We start from the raw sequence: 21692 nt of genomic DNA on the forward strand, positions 1-21692 counted from the left end.
CTCGTTTGCTCATGATCTATTTACTGGCACGTGAGGCAAGTACTGGTGCTTCTGTATTTCTGTTCAGTAAAGATATCTAAAGTGCTAACTTTACCCTCAGTGTATTGTTAATGTACCTGTTAAGATTATCAGTTTGTCAATTTTTACATGTTTTTTATATTTTGCTTCTATAAATTGTAAACTTTCATAACATGCACACAATTATTGCCAATAACTTTGTTATTACCAATATTACCAATGACTTTAAAATCATAAAACTAACTATTTATATTTAAAAAATAGTTATTTTTATTTTATAAATAGTTTCTACAATTTTATATAAACTTTACCAAGTAAATAAATCCTTAATTTAGCGTTTTTCTGCATCTTTCATTGCAATTTGTCTCCGCATTTTAAGAAATAACCTAGTTGACTTGCATATCATTGAAAAGCTTATTCTCTGGAGCAGATGTCTAGCTTAGTCATATATGGCTATTTACTTTGCTGCAACACAAGCAATCATCATCAGGTGTGATGATGATTGCTTGTGTTGCAGTCGAAACGTGAAACGAGAATTTTTTATTGTTTTATATTTGTATTTTATTATTTCCCTTCTACGTGGCTTTACCAAAAGAACCAAGAATATGAATCCCTGCAGTCACGAAAGCTTTAAATCACAAATATAACTCTCAAATCTCATTGCTGCTAGCATCACATTATAGTGTGCTGATCTTTAAAGGTGCATTGAAAAAGTTTTGATTCTGCTACTGATACTCCAGCTGTTATGGAGTGACTCATGCAGCCAGCTATGGCTGCAAAGTTTGGTCGTACATGTTATGTATATCGTTTCTTGTTAAATTTGAATCACAGTTCCTATGATCACTGTCGCATTGCTTTTGTAGCTTTATTTTGGTGATTTTGAAAACGTTTTGATCTAGCCATGTTTGTTTGTTCTAGTACAGAGTTAGCCTGATAACTTTTATCTAAATTGTCTTATGGTTGTTATTGTTTGAATTGCATCCCACTGGGATTTTTTGCACACAGCATTGAAATACGGTGTTTTTTCCTGGAAGACTTTGCTGTTTGTTCCAGGATTTTTAAGTTATCAGGCCACTGATAATGTATTTATTGGCCACTTGGGGGAGTGACCACAGAACCACACACACGCGCATCGTCTCGAGCTGTGCATTTATTGTCCCCCCCTCCTCTTCGTACATCCCATGAGCACGGTTGGCTACGTACAGTGCGAAAGAAGTTCAATAAAAAATCATTCAAATGTATAATTGCGCATTCCGTCCGAGGATCCCATTGTGCATTGCATGGACATCAACAAACAAAAACAAAACCCAGGGGGCAACCGACAAAACTAAGGAGGGAAGGTCACTTTCAAGAGATGGGGTTTCAGAGCAGACAATCCCTGATTATGTTGTCCAAGGAGAGGATTAAAATGGAGCGCGCAGCAAAAACAGCGGATAAACGAGTGTGAGCAGCAGCCTCTGTGTGTTAGACATCTGTAGCGGGCGTTAACCGGTCTCTCTCTTCCCGTGCAGATGTGACATTTGCCGCAAAGCTCCAGCTCTCTCTGCCGGAAAAGCTGTACGTGACGGAGGGAGCGAGCTTGACTATGAATTGCTCCTTCTCACCACCACCGACCGACCTGAATTACATCATTGTCAAGTGGTCTATGATGCCCACGTACTACTCGGAGAACATGTCCATGCATGACATCACCAAGGTGACTGAACAGTGACCTCCTCCTCAGGTCTAACTGAACAACTGCCTCTGTGCGCATGTTACTGCTTGCACTGACACTCCGCGGTTTTGTTTAACCAACGGAATGTTATTTGTCTGTGCTTGATTTTGCCCTGGAGGAACAACTGTACCGTTTAATAAGAATCTTGTTTTACGAAGTTTTACGAAGTTTTGGCCGATTTCATAATTGAATGGCTTCCTATTGGGAGGAACTGGCACACCCAAGGGACAAGCCATGTGCACAAGGAGACTGTAAAGTTCCACACAAACACAGTAGACTCAATTATCCGCACTCATAGATCGGGAGGACAGCTACGGATAATTACAAATCGTGGATAATCCAAAAATATTACTATTTTCCATGCATCTCTGCCAAAAAGCACTAGTATAGGCATAAATATTGATCGATGATGCGCATGCTCACCACCACCCGCGTGTTGTTCTCCCGTGGCGGCAGCAGCAGCGTCATCGCGAGCAGTGCGGTGACGACGCTGTGCAGCAGGAATCTCGTGTGCCACAGTTCTGGTAGCTTTCATAGGCGCTGCTGCTACTCGCTACGAACAGCACTTGCCCCAACAGCCTGTTACGGGCTATAGGGGAGGAATCTTTGTCTTTGTGAGGGGGGATGAGTAGAGGGAAGGTTGGGTCGCAGTGTTAGCAGACCCTTGTACTAAACTAAACTATTAAACTTAAATACATATTTATTTTACCAGTTGCGTAAAGCCCCACTTTTTCAGAAGCGACCCCTGGCTATCACAAATGAGAACCCAAACCAAGTGGCTCATCATCATCATGTGGACATTTTAAAGCAGCAGCCAAATGACTCTGAACGCGTGGTGACGATGTTTCTAAATGTGGACGGGAAAACCCGGAGGACCGCTGAGAAAAATCTACGCGACCATGGGGAGAGAGAAAGAGATGCAGACTTCAAATATACAACAGCAGGCGTCTGGATCGGGATCGAACCCACGACCTCCTGTATGCCAGGCGAGGGAGTTGACATCTCCTAGCCACTGTGATGATGAGAGAGAGAGACGCAAACTGAAAATATGCAGCAGGCGTCAGGGTTGGGATCGAACCCACGATATGTACACCAGGCGAAGTAGTTAACATCTCCTAGCCACAGTGGCACCCCATAGCTAAACCCAGCGAGGTTGAAGGGTTTATTGTACTGCTATCTCCTGGTCACCTTGCAGTACCTTGTACCCTAGAGGAAGTCTCCCATCCAAGTACTCAACCCTATTTAGCTTCGTCCTCGTACGGGAGTTTTTGTGTTGCGTTCTGGTAACTTGCATGTGTGTGCGGTGTTGCGAATTGTGGGTTGTTGTTTTTCTCCTGTTGCAGATCTACAACTCAGGAATCGAAATTGCCAGTACCGGAGTGGCCACGTTTGTGGGCAACGTGGAGAAGGGCGACTGCTCCCTGAGGCTCCTGTACGTCTCCTCGAGCCTCCACCCCGTGTTTAGGTGCCAGGTGATCTGCGGACGGTGCAACACGGAGAACAACTTGGTGGAAGGAGAGGTGATGCTGAATGTGACGGCTGCAGGTGAATAAGAGATTGGGCCGTGTGGTCCCAAAGCCCACTTGCAAAAAGGGGGGGGGGATGATTTGTTTATATATCTACGGGAACCTTTTTGCCGGTATCAAGATGATGAAAAAAAGAATAGGCTGATTTGTGCCTTTCCGGCATGTTTTACCACACGCATGATGCGTGGTCAATGCAGATTTGATGATGCCTTACAATAGATGTGTCTATTAGGCGTTTGAACAGCTTTAAATCAGCTGTGTTCTTGCCGGAAGGGGTTAAGCAGCCTCTTCGTTTTTCATCATCTTGATACCGGCAAAAAGGGTCCCATAGATATAACTGGTCGCCCGAGCTATTAATGCTTTGATATTTGCATTGCCTTTGTGCCGTTCGTCTTTTGGCGTTCTCGCATCTAACACGGGTGGTGCAGATACAAGGCTAAATAGAAAGGCTGTAGCCCTGGTGTAGGCCAATCAGCTGGAAGGACAATGCGTACCATTATTATGAAAGCGTCTCTGTTCGCATGTTTTGCCACAAGTGTGATGTGTGGTTACTGTAGATTCGATGATGCCTTGTGATAATAGCTTTTTGTGTTTATTCGGCGTTTGAACATCTTAACACGACTCCTGCGTTATTGGCAGGACTGCACGTGAAGCCATGTTGAGTGAGTGGTCTCTCCCTGCTGCACGTGAAGCCGTGTTGAGTGAGTGGCGTCTCCCTACTCCTGCATATGAAGCCGTGTTGAGTGTGTGGTCTCTCCCTGCTGCATGTAAAGCCGTGTTGAGTGAGTGGTCTCTCCCTGCTGCACGTGAAGCCGTGTTGAGGCCGTGGTGCTGGGTGTGAGTGGGGGTCTCGTTGAGCCCCTTCTCTGCCACCGCGTCGGTTCTTGACACCACCGTCCGTGTCTCTTCAGCCCCACAGCCACGCGGTGGGGACGTGAGTAACGTCACTTTTGAGCTTGAGGCGGTGACCTCGAATGCATCGCTTTTTTCCTCCACGAAGAGGACTGGACTGGTGGCAGCGGTGGTAGCGGTGGCAGCGGTGGCGGTACTGGGCTTGGTAGCTGCGGCTACCGTCAAGTTCCAGCACCGAAGTCAGGGAGCTCTGCGCGTTCACACAGGTGCTCTCCTTTTGATGCAGCCATCTCACGTGAACAGGATCCAGGCGATGGGCGCTCTACTTCGCCGTGTTGGGGCGATCCGAATGCGCAGCAATCGGCCATCGGCCTTGCTCACGTCTCTGGGAGAACGACCGTTCTTCTTGGTTCTTTCGGTAAAGTCACGTAGAAGGGAAATAAAAAAATAATAAAAATAAAACATAAAATAATTCTCACGACGTTTCGGCCAAAACGTAAGCAGCCGTCCTCAGGTGAAGAACAGGTCTGTCGGAAAGACAGCGTCTGCTTGTGTTGTGGCCGAAACGTCTTGAGAATTATTTTATTATGTTTTATTTGTATTATTTTATTATTTCCCTTCTACGTGACTTTACCGAAAGAACCAAGAAGATGAATCCCTGCAGTCACGAAAACTTTAAATCGAAATAGAACGACCGTTGTTAATTACAAAAAACACTAAAAGCTAACCTTTATTTTACCAGGTAAAGGTCCTGCTTAGCTATGTGGTTCTTTTTCAGAAGCGAACTGGGTATCACAAATTGATAAAGTGGCTTATCATCATCATCGTGCAGAAATTTATAGCAGCAGCCAAATAATCTAAACACGTGACGTTGATTCGAGGGAAAAACCGGAGGACCCGGAGAAAAATCCACGCGACCACAGGGAGAGAGAGACACGCAAACTCCAAATATGCAGCAGGCGTGAGGGTCGTGCCCGAAACCATGACCTCCTGCATACCAGGTGAGGTAGTTAACATCTCCTAGCCACCATGATGATGATGAGAGAGAGAGACGCAAACTCCAACTATACAGCAGCAGGTGTCAGGGTCGGGATCAAACCCACGACCTCCTGTATACCAGGCGAGGGAGTTAACGTCTCCTAGCCACCATGATGATGATTAGAGAGACACAAACTCAAACTATACAGCAGCAGGCGTCAGGGTTGGGATCAAACTCACGACCTCCTGTATACCAGGCGAGGGAGTTAACATCTCCTAGCCACCACGGCACCCAATGCCTCGTCAGCAGGCTCTGTACACAGCAGAGATCCAATAATCCGCAATACAATCTGTTGCTGGCTTGCGACTGATGCACACCATGGCAGATTGACGATGCTTTACCGACCACAAGCCACAATCCTGGGCCTCGGACACACTTTTTTTTCTCTGTGATTTCTGCGCATGTGTGCCATACGTATAACGAAATAGTTAATGTTAAATCGCTGACAAACGAACCGTGACATCTTTTGACGAACCACTGCCTCATTGCTGCGACCGTCAAGCTGAAGCTCAAGAGGGCGATCCCACAAGGCGAACACCGTGGTGAGATGTTAACTACCTCGCCTGGGGTACAGGAGGTCTTGGGTTCGTTCCTGACCTTGACGATGTCTGCTGCTGTATATTTGGAGTTTGTGGGTCTCTCTCTTTCCCCATATGAGACATTAACATGTGACACCAAATGTGGAATACGGTGCAGATTGTTAAAATCCCGTTCGTATTTTCTGTTTGTCAGGGTCTGATGATGCTGCTGATGATAGACATCATGAAGATCGGACTGCTGGGCCTGACGTGAACATCAGCTCGGTTTGACACGACACCCCCCCCCAACCCCACTTTTACGCGATCAACTCTGAACATTCTCCAAGCCACGCTTTGGAGGCCAAGAAGAGGGCCAGCAAAGGCCCCCCGGGGGGGTGGGGGGTGGGTCTGACTCCGTGAGTCTCACAGAGGGCGTCGTTGTCCCACGATTGTCGACCCGCTGCCAAACTATCCTCCCGAACGAAAATATGGAATTTTTTTTTTATCTTACCAGGTAAGGCCACACTGAGCTTCAGAAGTCACCTGATCATCACAAATGATAGCTGCTCAACGAAGCGGCTCATCATCATTGCATGATAATTTATTCTGGCAGCTGAATTACTCTTGAAACACGTGGCGACGTCGATTCTAAATGTGGAGGGGGAAAAAACGGAGGACCCTGGAGAAAAATCCACGCGACCACAGGGAGAGAGGGAGAAGACACGGAAACTCCAAATATACAGCAGGCATCGGGGTCCGGATGAAACCCCTGACCTCCTGCATACCAGGTGAGAGAGTTAACATCTCCCCAACTCATTTCCAGCATTGACGATTCAACCCTCTCGGCTTCTGCCGCCCTTGGGCACCGTCCGGCTGTCCATGGCCTGCTTTTGAAGTCGGTCAAACCATCGGCTGACATCAACGCTATGTTAAAACAGTGCGAGTACGTGTATATATACAGTTGTGGAGAGCGGTGGTGTAGCGGTTAGCGTGTTGCGCTACGAACCTAGCGGCCCGAGTTCGATTCCCGCTCACGACCAACACCAGTGACGATTATCTGAACCGGTCCTGGGCCTCCCCTAAGTCGACTCCGTCTCAAATGAGTACTGAGCGCGGTTTGTGTATAACTTCGCCACTGGGGAGACAAAGGCGGCCGGGCGTGGTGCTGGCCACCCACCCCCTCGTGGGCCGTATCGGCCTTCATAGATGCTCGCTAACTTTCCCCTACAGTCTGTTAAGGCTATACAGGGGGGATCTTTCTTTAAGGTACGAACAACTTTGTGAACTCATTCGTTCCTTAGTAGAGCACACCGGTGTGTTGAAGAGTAAATCCACAACATTTGCATTTACTATTTGCAAATGGTAAATGTTGTAGTGGGTTTACTATCCAATACACAACCGGTTAGTGCTGAACTAGTAACTAATAGGCATGTTTTGTTTACGTGACAAACCCTCACTAATGAACTATATCGGGTGGTGGTGGTGGCGGTGTATGACGACACATTCATATTTACGCGATCTAACCAAACAAAAACCTCTTATGGATATAATTTGGTTGTGAAAGCCTACTTACGTGTGCAATTAACTTTGTGAGCTGCCAATTTGTGTCACCTCACAGGTTTTTACGCGCGGATCGCATAGCCGCCCCCCTTTACAGCACAGGGTACTAAACCTCGCAAACATGGTGCTACGAACCGCTGACCTCTCAAGGAATTTCCTCGGCGGCAGAGGAATTGTGCTCCGATCCGTCTCGTCGCCGTCGTCGCTGCCCTCTTCGCTAGATATTGCGCTGCTAGACAGTAGTTGGCTGTCTCAGTCAGCGCCGTCAGTATTAGGCGACTAGTGTTGTGTCCAGGCTAGGCTAAGCGACTGTGGAGAGTGTGCAGGTGTGATGCCGCCGCCACGAAGCCGTTCAACAGGCGCCCTAGCTACGACCTCGCCACCACCAAGCGACGGAGCCAACCCCGCGTCCCCCTCACCTCACCTCACATGAAAAGAGCGCCCTACTAGGACCCTGGAGCGGTTTGTATGCCCGGTTGTGTGTGCAGAACGGAGTGGTACGGGAGTTAACCGAGGCCGGCTAGCCGGGGTGCATCTGTGTCCCTGCCCAGGTACGACTCCAGCTGCTACGGCTGGTGCATGATCACCCGCTCGGGGGCCATGACGGGGAACGACACACTCGAGAGACCCTGCGTCGCCAGTATCTCTGGCCCAAATTGGCACAAGACGTGGCCGCCTGGGTACAGGGCTGCCTCGCCTGTCAGCAGTGCGGGCCGAAGCCGGCACGATATCAGGTACCCCTAAGGCCGTTCCGCGTCAGCCGCACGAACCAGCTGGTCGGGATCGACCTACAGGGGCCATTCCCGCGGTCCCATCGAGGCAACCGGTATATCCTAGTCGCAGTGGAGTATTTCACCCGCTACCCCGTGGCAGTGGCCATCCCTGATAAAACGGCCCTGGTGGTGGCCCGGACATTCATGGAGCATTACGTACTTAAGCACGGGATCCCAGAACGAGTCCTCACCGACCAGGGTAGCGAGTTCAAGGCCGAGCTGTTCCAGGCACTGTGCCGAGAATTCGGAATCCAGAAAGACCGAACCACAGCTTACCACCCCCAAGCGAACGGTATGGTAGAGCGCATGAATCAGACCCTAGCAGGGAAACTCAAACGTATGGCGGCTGCAAATCAACGGGATTGGGACGAACACCTCCCCTACGCCCTTTTCGCCTACGCCACCACCGTACACACGTCAACGGGACAAACCTTGTTTTTAATGATGTTCGGCTGTGAGTCTCGTTTACCCGCAGATCTGCTATTCGGCGTTCCTTTCCCCCAGCCGGAGGAGGGAAGCCGCCCCGTGGAACACCTGATGGAGACCCTGCGAGAAGCCCGAGGCCGAGCATACCCGCAAGGGGAAGCCGCGCATCGGCGGCAGGAACAGGGCGCCCGACCCCGCATGGAAACCCCTCTTATTCCTCACAGGCGCTAAGGTATGGCTACACACACCTCGCGTCGGGGCCGGGCAGGTGGGGAAACTGACGACCTACTGGCGGGGACCCTGGACCGTGGTGCGGCAGATCTCCCCCTGGACGGTACTAATCTATGGCGGGGAGAGGGGTCGAGAGACGGTGGTCAACGTCCGCCGCTTAAAACCATGGAAAGCGGCCCCTGCGAGAGAGAACCCCGTCACCCGAAGGCCCCGAAATCCCGGGGTACCCGCACCCCTCGTGTTGGGGGGCCTCGCACACTACATGGGCCCCGCCGGGCTCCCGAGACGCCCCGATCCAGTCAAGAGACGGCGCGGACGACGGCCCCTAAACCCTTCCGCTTCTGAGTTTGTACCCCAGCCCGCAGGTACCGAGGGACGGAGAGCCGCTGGAGTGGAGGAGGAGGCCGCCGCAGGAGCTGCAGAGGACGGAGCCACCCGCCCCGAAACCAGCCACGAGGTCCGGACGGATCCCCCGGACCCCGCAGCGTTTCCTCGTGGGCGCGGCTCAAGCAAGGTGCTCCAGTCAACCCGGGACAGGGACTGGCACCTCCGGGGGCTATGTGATGCCGCCGCCACGAAGCCGTTCAACAGGCGCCCTAGCTACGACCTCACCACCACCAAGTGACGAAGCCAACCCCGCGTCCCCCTCACCTCACCTCACATGAACACACCCGCATGCATTTCCCCCCCCCCCCCATAGAGCTCCGAGGGGAGGTCACCTGACCGACCGGTTTTTATCCGAGAAGCCCTTATCGGGATTAACTTTCACGGTTTCCGGCGAGCAGGGAATTGGACGACCTCCCCCGACGCTACTTTGCACCGAGGCGCTGCGACCGGCCTTAAGATGGTATGGTCGCGGCGAAGGGCATTCGGCCACCACGGTTGAAACGCATCCCCCCACACACACCCCCACGGGTCGACGAGACAGGCAGAGGAGGGACGGGGCGGCATAGTTTAGCGTGCCAAAGCGGGCTCGAGTGCATAGGTGCCATTGTTAGGGAAGTTAAAGGATAGGGCTGGAATTGCAAATAAGCAGAGAGGCGACTCGGGCGCATAGTGCGCAATTGATGGGGCAGGTGGTGGAGACATGCGGAGGCTCCCGCGCTTAACTTCCACAGCAGGCCGTTGTGATAGACGCCGCTGCATAATGTGCATAACTACGACAATCCTGCATAAGAAAGCGATTGAACGGCACCTGCCCCACACACAGTAGGAGGGGGAGCGGAGAGTACGTGGGAAAAGGGGGGGTGGCCTAAGTCCGGGAATTAGGATAAAAGGGGGCGAAAACGGGAGACCTGTCTCTCTTACTCCAGGATCAGGCCACAAGACGCTCTGCAGCCCAGCGACCCGGACGTCCGTGCGACGCATCGAGGTACGCTGCGAGCACGGGATCAACGGACCGCCGTGGGCACCTAACAGTGTGTAAGAAGGTGAAGTAGGATCATAGCCGATAAATAGGGAATAGGTCCAGGGGTAGTAGAATAGGCCAGCCTCGTCGATTCATACTGATTTAACATCAATTCCCAGGTAGCAGACAATAAATCATTAATAGCTGATCGTGGCCTCGTGTGATCTCATTGAGCAGTGTGAACGCGTGTGGTACTGTGTACACAGTGGTTCGCCACGTGGGAGCGCTGCGCGTGTGGGTGCGCGTGTGTTCACTACGGGTATGATGCAGGTGCGCGATCATAATGTGAGTATTCAGTGTTGAGACGAGTCGCGTGTGGGGCTGGGTGTGGGTGTGGGCGTCGCGTTCGAATGCCGGCGACACCCTAGCGGGTATTAGGGCGGTGTGGCAACGCAACTGGAACAGAGGATGCGTGAGGGAGAGACCCCGGGGGCCAACGGCCCCCACAGGTGAGACCGTGAATGTTCTCATAAAAAGCAGCTGCCTCCTATAAACTGTCTCTGAATTGTTGACACTACACATATGTATGTTGAACTTCTTTTGCACCATACGTAGCCAACCGTGTTAATCAGAGGACGTACTGTTCCACGAAGACTGGACAGTGTTTTTCAGTATTCATGTCAAAGGGTTTACCTCTAAGGGGCTGTGGTCTAAAATTGTGGTCTCAAATTCAGGGACGGATGAAGGTGCTTGTTGTAGGCCCTGGGCACTTCTAGTCCATAGGGCCTGCAGTGATAACTCTCTACAGATGGTACTGATGCCCACATCACTGCCCATGCACTGTTACTCTCCATTTGAGAATGACATTGTGAGAAAAGCACCATTTGAAGATGTTTATTTGCTAATTTTGCAATGTGAAAAAATCTCAAAGCTCATCTCTGGTGTTGCCAGAAAAAAGGGGAAAAACCCTATTATATTTTGGTACTGGCAAAGGAGGTCTAATGATGTAGATGCTCACCCCGAGCCCTCATTACTTTGATAGTGCATTGTCTTTGAGCTGTGTACGCCTTTTGGCGTCCTCTGGTCGAGCACCAATTGGGTCGAGGCTCAAAAGAAAGCCGTCCCTTGGTGTGGACCAATCAGTTTCAAGGACAATGCATATATTATCATAGCGTGTTTTTTGTTTGCATTTGACGGAAAGTATTGTGGTTAATGCCGACGTGAATCCTTGTAAAAAGGTTTCAGTTTTGTTGCCAGAAAAAAGGGGAAAAACCCTATTATTTCATCTCTGGTGGTTTATTTTTCGCTCGCCTTATACAAAAAAACGATTAACATGACTGCCTCTTTGTATCTACACTATGGTCTGTCCTTGTGTGATGATAGTAGAGTCAACCTTCGGTGGGAATGGACTAGTGGCCCCGGGAGGTAATGACAAGGGATTCAGCGTGCAGTGCGAATGGGCTGGGGGCCATGGGAATTACAGGGGCGTGGCCAAGTGACGTAAGAGGACGGGAGGAGAACGGGTGGTCTCGGGCAGAGGTCGCAACCGGGTACCCGATACCCGTATCCTACCCGCTACCCGTACACGGCCGGGTACGGGTAGCCGTTTGCGACCCTGGTGCGGCCGGGTACGGGTAGGCCGTGAGTCACTGGTGAGTAACTGTTTGTCACTCATTTCCCAATGTCTTGTCTCTTCTCACAATTCAAGTTCCTAGAATCAACCCAACCGCGCCTGCAACATGGCTTCATCCCAGAGGTCGCAATCAGGTACCCGATACCCATACCCGGCTGGGTACGGGTAGGGTACGGGTACGGCTGGGTATGGGTACGGGTACCCGTTTGCGACTCTGGTGCGCCCGGGTACGGGTACGGGTAAGGAATCAAAACCCGTTTGTGACCTCTGGCGTGAAGGTTTGAGAATATGGGCGTGGCCATGGGACAGGGGTGTGGCTACACGCTATAAAAGGAGAATTGGCGGGGAGGCTTGGGGCTGCTGTAGTTGGGGTCATTGCCTGTTCAAGTCTACGTGTTCTTGAATAAAGAAACCATCTCAAGACTAGTGCGTCCCAGTCGTCTTTACACTTGCTATATAAATACGAGTGTAATTGTCCGTCACATGATGCACATTTTCCCGTCGTAAATACTGCAGTTTCTTGACTGTCGATTACGCCATCTCTGCTCTCTGTCTCTGTTTAATTCAGTTTCATTTATTTGGTATAGCCCTGTGAGCCATTCGGCTTTTGAATCGGGTGCAACCGCAACGAACAAAAACATGAACAAGAAAACATCTTAAAGTGACTACGCGCAAACAGAAAAATCCCAGAAAAACTGCAAAATCTTCCAGAAAAAACACCGTACACCAACGCTGTGTCATCTTGACGTCTTCTTTCATCTGCACTCTTCTGGATTCATCTGAATGAAATCTAAACTACGGAATGTGATGTATAGAATGTAATTTACTATTCGTGAGTAATTTATTACAAACTGGTAAATAGAGAATTACAATTGTAAAGCACCTTTATCAAAGCGTTTAAAGAGACGTTTGAGTTACCTTTCGATCAGGAAGAAAGTAATCAAATTGTTCAATCAAAGTTGGTTTTCCAAACGTACATTTTTTTCCCACCTGTGAGAGTGAATAAAACAATATGAACACTTGCTTCTCGACCGATGTTTGTTGCACATGTGCAATTGTTGTAGTAATTATTGAATTATAAGTATCGACTTACTAAATTCTGTATTTAAGTGAATGCAAACATTTTTTTTAATAAACAGGAAAGTCAGTCTTGATTTGACGCTTTCGTGACTGCAGGAATCAATACTCTTTGATTCTTTCGGTAAAGTCACGTAGGTATAAAATAGAATAAATCACCTTTTTAAACAGTCTGCCTCAGCAGCAGACCGTGCTTTCCCACTTGATGACGGACGCTTGTGTTGCACCAGAAACGTCGTGATCTATTTAATTTTATACCTACGTGACTTTACCGAAAAAACCAAAGAGTTAGGAAGGTCGGTGTTTACTAATTTTCACAAATGTTCACTAAATGCGAGCAAAAGTCAAAGTGAAACTCCACTGAGCTCAAATGAAAAGCGATTTCGCTTCTTTATTTAAATTTCTATTCGATGTCCAAAAAATAAAACTAAACTATTATCACACAAATTAACCGAATAGATTGATTACACTGGTCAACACACTTTTTCTGGCATAAGGTATTCCAACGGTTTTAAGGTAATTTTGGGGTGCTGATATTGCATTTTCAATCAAAACTGCAGAAGAAAAAGATTAAATAAATGTGGAAATCTACATAAAAAGATATTATAAACACACTATCCTAAAAATACAGCACCATATTTTAACACTAAAGCAGTCACTGACTCGCAACAACTTGCAATAATAAGTGACAGAGTTAATTTAGGGTAAAATCAATGAAAATAGGGTATGCCGATAGCATAAAAATGAGATGTGATAGAGCAAATCTGATATCAGATTTGGAATCGGCACCCTGAAATTAGTCTAAAACAGCTGCAAAAATACAGGCCAGAATTTTTTTTGTTGACCTGTGTTATTATTCTGTAATGGTGCGCAAAACTAAAAGACAAAATATAAAAAATGGGCGCACTTGGATTAATCAAAAGCGGCACTGGTATATTTTTCGAGAATATTGATTATTCTCACAATAAACTAATAATTAGTTACAATTTTAATAACAAGCCTTACAGGAAAAACAAAACATTTAATATTGCATGAAATGTCCATGTAGCCTAACAAGCGTTACACATAGCGTGTCAGGCGTTAGGCACAGATCACCAAAACTACTTTTATTTTTTATTCCAGAAGACATCTTGGTAAATTTTTTTAATCATAAAAACAACATTTTTTTGGTAGGCACCTTTAGTTTTAGTCAGCCCTAGGCACAGTGCCTCCTGTGACCTATTGGATAACACGGCTCTGGTGGGTGAGTGGGTGAGTGAGTGGGTGAGTGGGTGAGTGGGTGGGTGAGTGGGTGGATGGGTGAGTGAGTGGCTGGGTGAGTGGGTGGATGGGTGGGTGAGTAGGTGGGTGAGTGAGTGGCTGGGTGGGTGAGTGAGTAGCTGGGTAATTGAGTGGGTGGGTGAGTGAGTGGGTGCCTGGGTGACTGAGTGGGTGGGTGGCTGGGTGAGTGAGTGAGTGAGTGGGTGGGTGGCTGGGTGACTGAGTGGCTGGGTGAGTGGTTGAGTGAGTGGGTGGGTGGCTGGGTGACTGAGTGGGTGGGTGGCTGGGTGACTGAGTGGGTGGGTGGCTGGGTGACTGAGTGGGTGGGTGACTGAGTAGGCCCGAGGCACAGTGCCTACTGTGCCCTATGGATAATATGGCCCTGCCTACATTTTTTATCCTCAATACCTCTGCCATGGCCATACACAAGGACCATTCTATATACAGGGTGCTTTAAAACATGTGAACACTTCTGAGAATTTGCAACAATCCCACGAGAAATGTGCCGCCTCCGGGCTCTGGAGACCACCTGGAGAAGATTCCAGGCACGTGTCGACAACGATGGCGAACAAGTGGAGATTGACTTTTTTAAACTATTACATTTTCCATTAAAAACGATACTTCCAGGTAAGTGTTAACATCTTTTTGAATCACCCTATATATAAACGTGTCACAAATTATATATGTTGTGTGTGTGTTTACTTTGAAGGCCATACACAGACACAGTGTTTGTGAGTTTGTTGGTAGATAAGGCTGGAAATCAACAACTATTTAACTAACTATTAAACTATTTTTCATTGTATGAGCTTTATAGCTCCCTTAACTATACGACTCTTTTTCGTAAGCGACCTGGACACAACGAAGTGGCTTCCCATCATCATCATCAGCACGTGGGTATTTACAGCAGCAACTAAAACACTCCAAATGCACCGTTATTAAATGCTTCCTTTGAGACCGTCCATAAATGACGTCACGCGATTTGATCCCCCCCCCCTCGTCACACGGCATCACAAAAAGTCAGACCCCCCCCCTCAAATATGACGTCACAAAGCTCTGCCCCCCCCCCCCAAATAACACATGCTTCAAATCGCTTTAAACTATTGTCATTGGAGTGCGCATTTAATGTGGCGCTGCACTCTGATGTTGTAGGAGAAAACATTTATTTAAAAAAGTATTTTTAATTAAGTAGAACGTGTTGTCTATATTTATTTAAAGTTCCGTATTTTGATGTGACGTCACATTTCTCAAACCCCCCCCCCCCCCTCGTCACACATCGTCATAAATGTCTGACCCCCCCCCCCCCTTTGGTGCGTGACGTCATATATAGACGGACCCTTTTGAATGCCCCACACAAAGACAAATATCCCCTGTAAAGCCTGCACAGACTGTTGGGGCAAGTGCTGTTAGTGAGCACCTATGAAGGCCGTAGGTCCATGACTGGGTCAGATAATAATCGTCACTGCTGTGGGTGGCCGTGAGCAGGAATCGAACTCGGGTCGCCTGAGACGCAACAACAACAACCGCCATTCGCCACTAAGTGGCGGTGACATCACCACGACGCTTGTGCCAGGCCATGTGCATCTTGAGACCACGTGAAGTGTCGAAAGCCTGCTGGCAGGAGGTCACGGGGCAGACCCAAGTGCCACGGGTCGACTGACTGAGACGACCACAGCGGCTAAATGGGGGCTCTGGACGGGTGCGAGGGGCTGGTAACCCTTCCACCTTCAATAAATTACCACTAAACCACGACTGAAATATGTAACTAATAAGCTTGTGCCGGAGGCCCCGGGGGGACAGGCGTCTATGACGTCTCCTGGCCAACCCCCATTTGGTGGAGCCAGGAGATTAAATCTTCACCCTCGGGGCTCCTCCAGAAACAATGAAAAGCCACGACGGATGGCCATGTGGAAACAGCCCGGAGGCTGTACCTCCCTAGAGAGCAGGGTAAAGGGGTGCCGTGTTACGTTTTAGAAATAAAAGTGCTGCCTCCAAGTCACCTCGCAAGTCTCCTGGAACCCACTACACATTATTGGAAACCTCATTTGCCAGTAGCAAAATATGATAATTGTTTTTTTACCCTTTTATCTGGCAACAAATCTGACACCTTTTTTTTTACAAGGAGTCATGTTTGCATTGACCACAATACCTGCAGTCGGAATACAAACAAAAAAACATAACTCTGATAATGTATGCACTGTTCTTGAAATTGATTGGTTCACACCCGAGACAGCTTTCTTTGTTTTGATTTAAAGCTTTCGTGACTGCAGGGATTCATCTTCTTGGTTCTTTCGGTAAAGTCACGTAGAAGGGAAGTAATAAACTAATAAAACATAATAAAATAATTCTCACGACGTTTCGGCCACAATGCAAGCAGCCGTCCTCAGGTGAAGAACAGGTCTGTCGAGAAGACAGAGTCTGAATGACAACCTCAGGCTTGGAGCGTCTTTTTAAGCTGAGTTGGAGAGGGGGAACAGCACCTTGACAAAATAATTTGCATATCAAGAGGAATTTAGTATATATATAAGTTGGGTTGGAGGTGGAAGAACAGCGCCTTGACAAAATAATTTGCATATGAAGAGGAATTTAGCATATTTATGGGAAATGTGTAGGAGGTGGGCGGGGGGGTTTCAAAGTCATATTATTCCCATGCATTATGCAGGATTAGCAGCATCAAAGGGAGGGGGTAGGGGGTAGCATTAACAAAGGGAGGGAATGTTAATAGTATGTAGAAGCAGGAGACCCGCAGCGGAGCAAATAATGCATTCCCTGTGGAGAACACAAGATACACAGTCAATGCCAGTGAGTGGACTGCGGTCTGAAAGTCACCGTAAACGTGAACAACAATCAGTTAAGATCCGAAATGGTTTATTACGTCCTTCCAATGATTGCTGAGCCAGAATCCATCTTCTCGGTTGAAATTGTCTCTGTGTTTGTATATGTGGATCGCCTCATAAACGAATCTCTCATGGTAGCCAGATGGCTTGCAGAGAACCTCCGTCTTGGAGAAGTCAATGTCATGTGAGCCCACTGAATTGTAACAGACCTGTTCTTCACCTGAGGACGGCTGCTTGCATTGTGGCCGAAACGTCGTGAGAATTATTTTATTTTTTGATTTAAAGCTTTCGTGACTGCAGGGATTCATCTTCTTGGTTCTTTCGGTAAAGTCACGTAGAAGGGAAGTAATTATGTTATGTTTTATTTTTATTATTTTATTACTTCCCTTCTACGTGACTTTACCGAAAGAACCAAGAAGATGAGCTTTCTTTGTCTCACATGGTGTTGGACCAGAAGACGCCAAAAGGCGCACAACTTAAAGACAATGCACCAGGTATTGTGGTCAATGCAAATATGACTCCTTGTAAAAAAGGTGTCAGTTTTGTTGCTAGATAAAAGGGTAAAAAACCAATTACCACGACACATTGTTACGGATTCAATTTACAGCGCACATCCTTTCGTGACGCGTGTGTCCGGGCCTCGCTGCGGGATTGCTCGAGGGCACAATTTTGCTACACACGCGATAACTAAGCTCCGTTGTGACCGAGGTAGTATAACACCGCTGATTTACAGACGCCTGCGATGGGAATGCTGACAGCACTGGTGATTTGTACCCGAGCACCGTACATTGTTCATGCAGTAAGACCCGACGCGGATGTCGCGTGTAAATAGTCGTCGCTCCATTCTCTTTCGAGGTTGTACATTCACTCTCCGCAGTGGAACTGCCATTGCTGTTGGACGGCCGTGGGTTCGGTGGTTGTCCTCGTCACAGAGTTGCGAAGCTCAATGCAGCCTTGGTCAGCCGGAACAATAGAGCCTGATTCTGGGTGCGTGGAGGGGAGTAGAGGGAGGTGAGAGGTAGGGGAGTGTGTGGAGGGGAGCAGAGTGAGATGAGAGGTAGGGGAGTGTGTGGAGGGGAGTAGAGTGAGATGAGAGGTAGGAGAGTGTGTGGAGGGGAGTAGAGCCAGATGAGAGGTAGGGGAGTGTGTGGAGGGGAGTAGAGTGAGATGAGAGGTAGGGGAGTGTGTGGAGGGGAGTAGAGTGAGGTGATAGGTAGGAGAGTGTGTGGAGGGGAGTAGAATGAGAGGTAGGAGAGTGTGTGGAGGGGAGTAGAGTGAGATGAGAGGCGGGGGAGTGTGTGGAGGGGAATAGAGTGAGATGAGAGGTAGGAGAGTGTGTGGAGGGGAGTAGAGTGAAATGAGAGGTAGGGGAGTGTGTGGAGGGGAGTAGAGTGAGATGAGAGGTAGGGGAGTACGTGGAGGGGAGTAGAGTGAGATGAGAGGTAGGAGAGTGTGTGGAGGGGAGTAGAGTGAAATGAGAGGTAGGGGAGTGTGTGGAGGGGAGTAGAGTGAGATGAGAGGTAGGGGAGTGTGTGGAGGGGAGTAGAGTGAGATGAGAGGTAGGGGAGTGTGTGGAGGGGAGTAGAGTGAGATGAGAGGTGGGGGAGTGTGTGGAGGGGAATAGAGTGAGATGAGAGGTAGGGGAGTGCGTGGAGGGGAGTAGAGTGAGATGAGAGGTAGGAGAGTGTGTGGAGGGGAATAGAGTGAGATGAGAGGTAGGGGAGTGTGTGGAGGGGAGTAGAGTGAGATGAGAGGTAGGGGAGTGCGGCCTACCCGTACCGTTTGTACACGCGGCTCCTGTCCTGGTTTCTTGAGTTCTCAACCCTGGGTGAATAAAGATAAACTTAACTTGACTCACTCTTCACCCACCATCTCACCCACCAACACACTCACTGTCACCCAAACACTCATCCATTTACCCACTCACTCACTGACACTTTAAAATGTCACCCACCGTGGTCTCAGCCTGGTTAAAAAACACTCTCTTACACTGAAATAGAAGGGACTCCATCTCTAATTCACATCGACAAAGGGTCTACGTAATTATGTCGGGGAACTGCTGCTGATAATGATGTTTGCGGTGAGTCTTATTTTTAAAAATATATCATTCCCGATAGTGAGCTCCTGCAAATATTAACAAAGTTGTTGATCTTCAGCAGCTGGGAAACCAAAGAGGGACCCATTGAAAATATGAAACCTGGAGTGCAAATATTCCCTGACAGCACATCACGCCTTCTAACTATAAGGGATGCGGTCACCATTCATTATTGGGCTCTAGGGTGGGATGGGGTCAGCCAAACGTCGTGTGTCGTAAACCCTCCTGCAGCCTACACAGTCAACGAATTAAGTTATTAATAAAGTTATTAGTAAAGTTATTAATCAAGTTATTGATAAATTTCGATTTAAAGCTTTCGTGACTGCAGGGATTCTCTTCTTGGTTCTTTCGGTAAAGTCACGTAGAAGGGAAGTAATAAAATAATAAAAATAAAACATAATAAAATAATTCTCACGACGTTTCGGCCACAACGCAAGCAGCTGTCCTCAGGTGAAGAATGAAACACCACCAAGCTTGGAGCGTATATTTAAGCTGGGTTGGAGGGGGGGAGGTGGGAAGAAGAGCGCCTTGACAAAATAATTTGGAATTGTCCTTCCTCGCACGGCACAAGCATTACCGTCCAGCACCACCGAGCGCTGTTTTGCGTTTGCCGGACACCCACCGACAACATCTCATGGGAACGCCTTTTGTGCCGGTGTCAAAGTATAAAAAAATGAGAATAAGTTTTGACCCCCTGTTGACAATCAAACAGGAGGCGAGAAGATGTCCAAACACCGAGTAGATATACCCCCTTTGCGAAGACTCAAGTTACTGCATTAACCAGGCATGGTACTTATGGTGGACATGCAATCAAACATTGCCCTGATAAACACGTTCCTTCGGAGTGGGCAGGTAGGAACTTGGTTGGACAGCGCATTCGTGCACGACAGACAGACAAATAATCCCTGGTGGGCAGTGTGGAACCTGTTGTTCCTACCTGTATGTATACAAGATAACTTGACTTTAGGTAGCCAGGCAGACAGCCCCCTTAACTATCGCCCCCCTCCCTCCCTTAGGCCCCTCGCCCCTTAGGCCCCTCCCCGGACCCCCTTTCCCTTAGGCCCCTCCCCTAACCCCCCTTTTGTTAGGCCCCTCCCCTGAGCACCCCCCCCCATATCCTTAAGCCCCTCCCCTGACCCCCCCCCCCCTCAGGCCCCTCTCCTGACTCCCCCCTTCCTTAGGCCCCTCCCCTGACCCTCCTCCCTTAGGCACCTCCCCTCTCCGTACCCGGCAGTAGGTCTCCACCAATCAAAGAGCTGTTTGTAAGGTCTCCACCAATCAAAGAGCTGTGTGTATTATATATTATGTACGACAGACAAACAGACAGTCAGACAGACAGACAGCTAAATAATCCCTGGTGGGCAGTGTGGAACATTGTTCCTCCCTGTATAGTATATGGGCATCAGAGGTCGCAAACGGGTTTTGATTCCTTACCCGTACCCGTACCCGGCCGCACCAGGGTCGCAAATGGGTACCCGTACCCGGCCGGGTACAGGTACCCGTTCCCTACCCGTACCCTACCCGAAATGAGTGACAAACGGTGACTCACCAGTGACTCACGACCTACCCATACCCGGCCGCACCAGGCTCGTAAACGGGTACCTGTACCCGTACCTGGCCGGGTACGGGTAGCCGGGTATCGGGTAGGGTACGGGTATCGGGTACCCGGTTGCGACCTCTGATGGGCATTGTCTTTGAAACTTATTGTTCTGTACCAGAGACAGCCTTCTTCATGGCCGAGTGTTCACCAGTGTCAGAGCAGAGAACAACGTCAACAGGTGAACAGGACAAGGACAATGCCACACGTATCAGAGCATTTATAGCTCGGGGTGAGCAGCAGCGATATCATGGGATACCTTGTTGTCAGTATCAAAGTAAGAAAAATAAGAGTACGTTTTACCCTCGTCTGGCAATGAAACAGGTGTTAAGATACTCTTTGGTTCTTTCGATAAAGTCACGTAGGTATAACATGAAATAAATCACGACGTTTCGGGCGCAACACAAGCGTCCGTCATCAAGAGTATGGATATCTGCAGTCATGAAAGCTTCAAATCAAGGTGTTAAGATGTTCAAACACAGAATAGATACCTTTTGAAAGGAATTAAGTCTGAATTAACGAGACTTATTTGTGATGAACATGCAATCAAACATGCACCAACACGGTTAATGCAGACTTGAATCGAATCAAGTCTCCCAGCAAAACCCAATTTAGTGGAAGCAGGAGACTGAACCCAAACACTCGGGGTTCCTCCAGTAACGGCAAGAATCACTGCGAGTGGCCACGTGGAATGTTCGAGCCCTCACTGCAGAGGAGAGGCTGCCACTCCTATCGGGAGCTGGACCGGTACCGTCTGGATCTGAGGCAGTCAAGACTGGTTCTGCTCCAGTCCCCATCACGGGTGGACAGTCCTCTACTCGGAGCTGGAGACTGCCAAGCAAACAGGATGTAATAATAGGGGGTTTCCCCTTTTTTTCTGGCGACAAAACTTAAACCTTTTGCAAGAAATCATGTTTACATTAACCACAATACTTGCAGTCAGAATGAAAACAATAACACACTCTGATAATGTATGCATTGTCCTTGAAACGGATTGGTCCACACCAGAGACAGCTTTCCTTAGAGTCTAGTCTCATACGGTGTTCGACCAGATGATGCCAAAATGAAGGGGGCGTGGGAGCGTGGTGGCGAGGTGTAGGAAGCTGTGAGTCCCTGGCTACTGTGGGGTCGCCTCCCCATCGACGGGAGGTAAAGAATGGCAGTGGTGGTGGCTTACCAACCCACCAAAGA

The 21692-nt window shown here is 48.6% G+C and overlaps 1 protein-coding gene across 9 annotated transcripts in view; it reads left to right on the forward strand.

Moving 5' to 3' along the window:
- LOC133339624 (uncharacterized) overlaps window positions 1-10211 on the forward strand; it is a 19443-nt gene extending 9232 nt beyond the window's left edge. For 4 of the 9 annotated variants that reach the window (XM_061547759.1, XM_061547760.1, XM_061547763.1 and 1 more), the window contains 4 exons: window positions 1530-1714; window positions 3076-3277; window positions 4170-4376; window positions 5882-10211. In XM_061547759.1, coding sequence (XP_061403743.1) covers window positions 1530-1714; window positions 3076-3277; window positions 4170-4376; window positions 5882-5958 — 671 coding nt within the window. In that variant the 3' untranslated portion in view covers window positions 5959-10211. The remainder of the gene's footprint in view (window positions 1-1529; window positions 1715-3075; window positions 3278-4169; window positions 4377-5881) is intronic. The other 5 variants (XR_009754757.1, XR_009754758.1, XR_009754759.1 and 2 more) reach the window with 5 other exon arrangements.
- Window positions 10212-21692: the final 11481 nt, after the last annotated feature.

The sequence above is a fragment of the Lethenteron reissneri genome, unplaced genomic scaffold (genome assembly GCF_015708825.2).
Source record: "Lethenteron reissneri isolate LAM-NWPU_2019-01 unplaced genomic scaffold, ASM1570882v1 scaffold_1937, whole genome shotgun sequence".
Taxonomy (NCBI): domain Eukaryota; kingdom Metazoa; phylum Chordata; class Hyperoartia; order Petromyzontiformes; family Petromyzontidae; genus Lethenteron; species Lethenteron reissneri.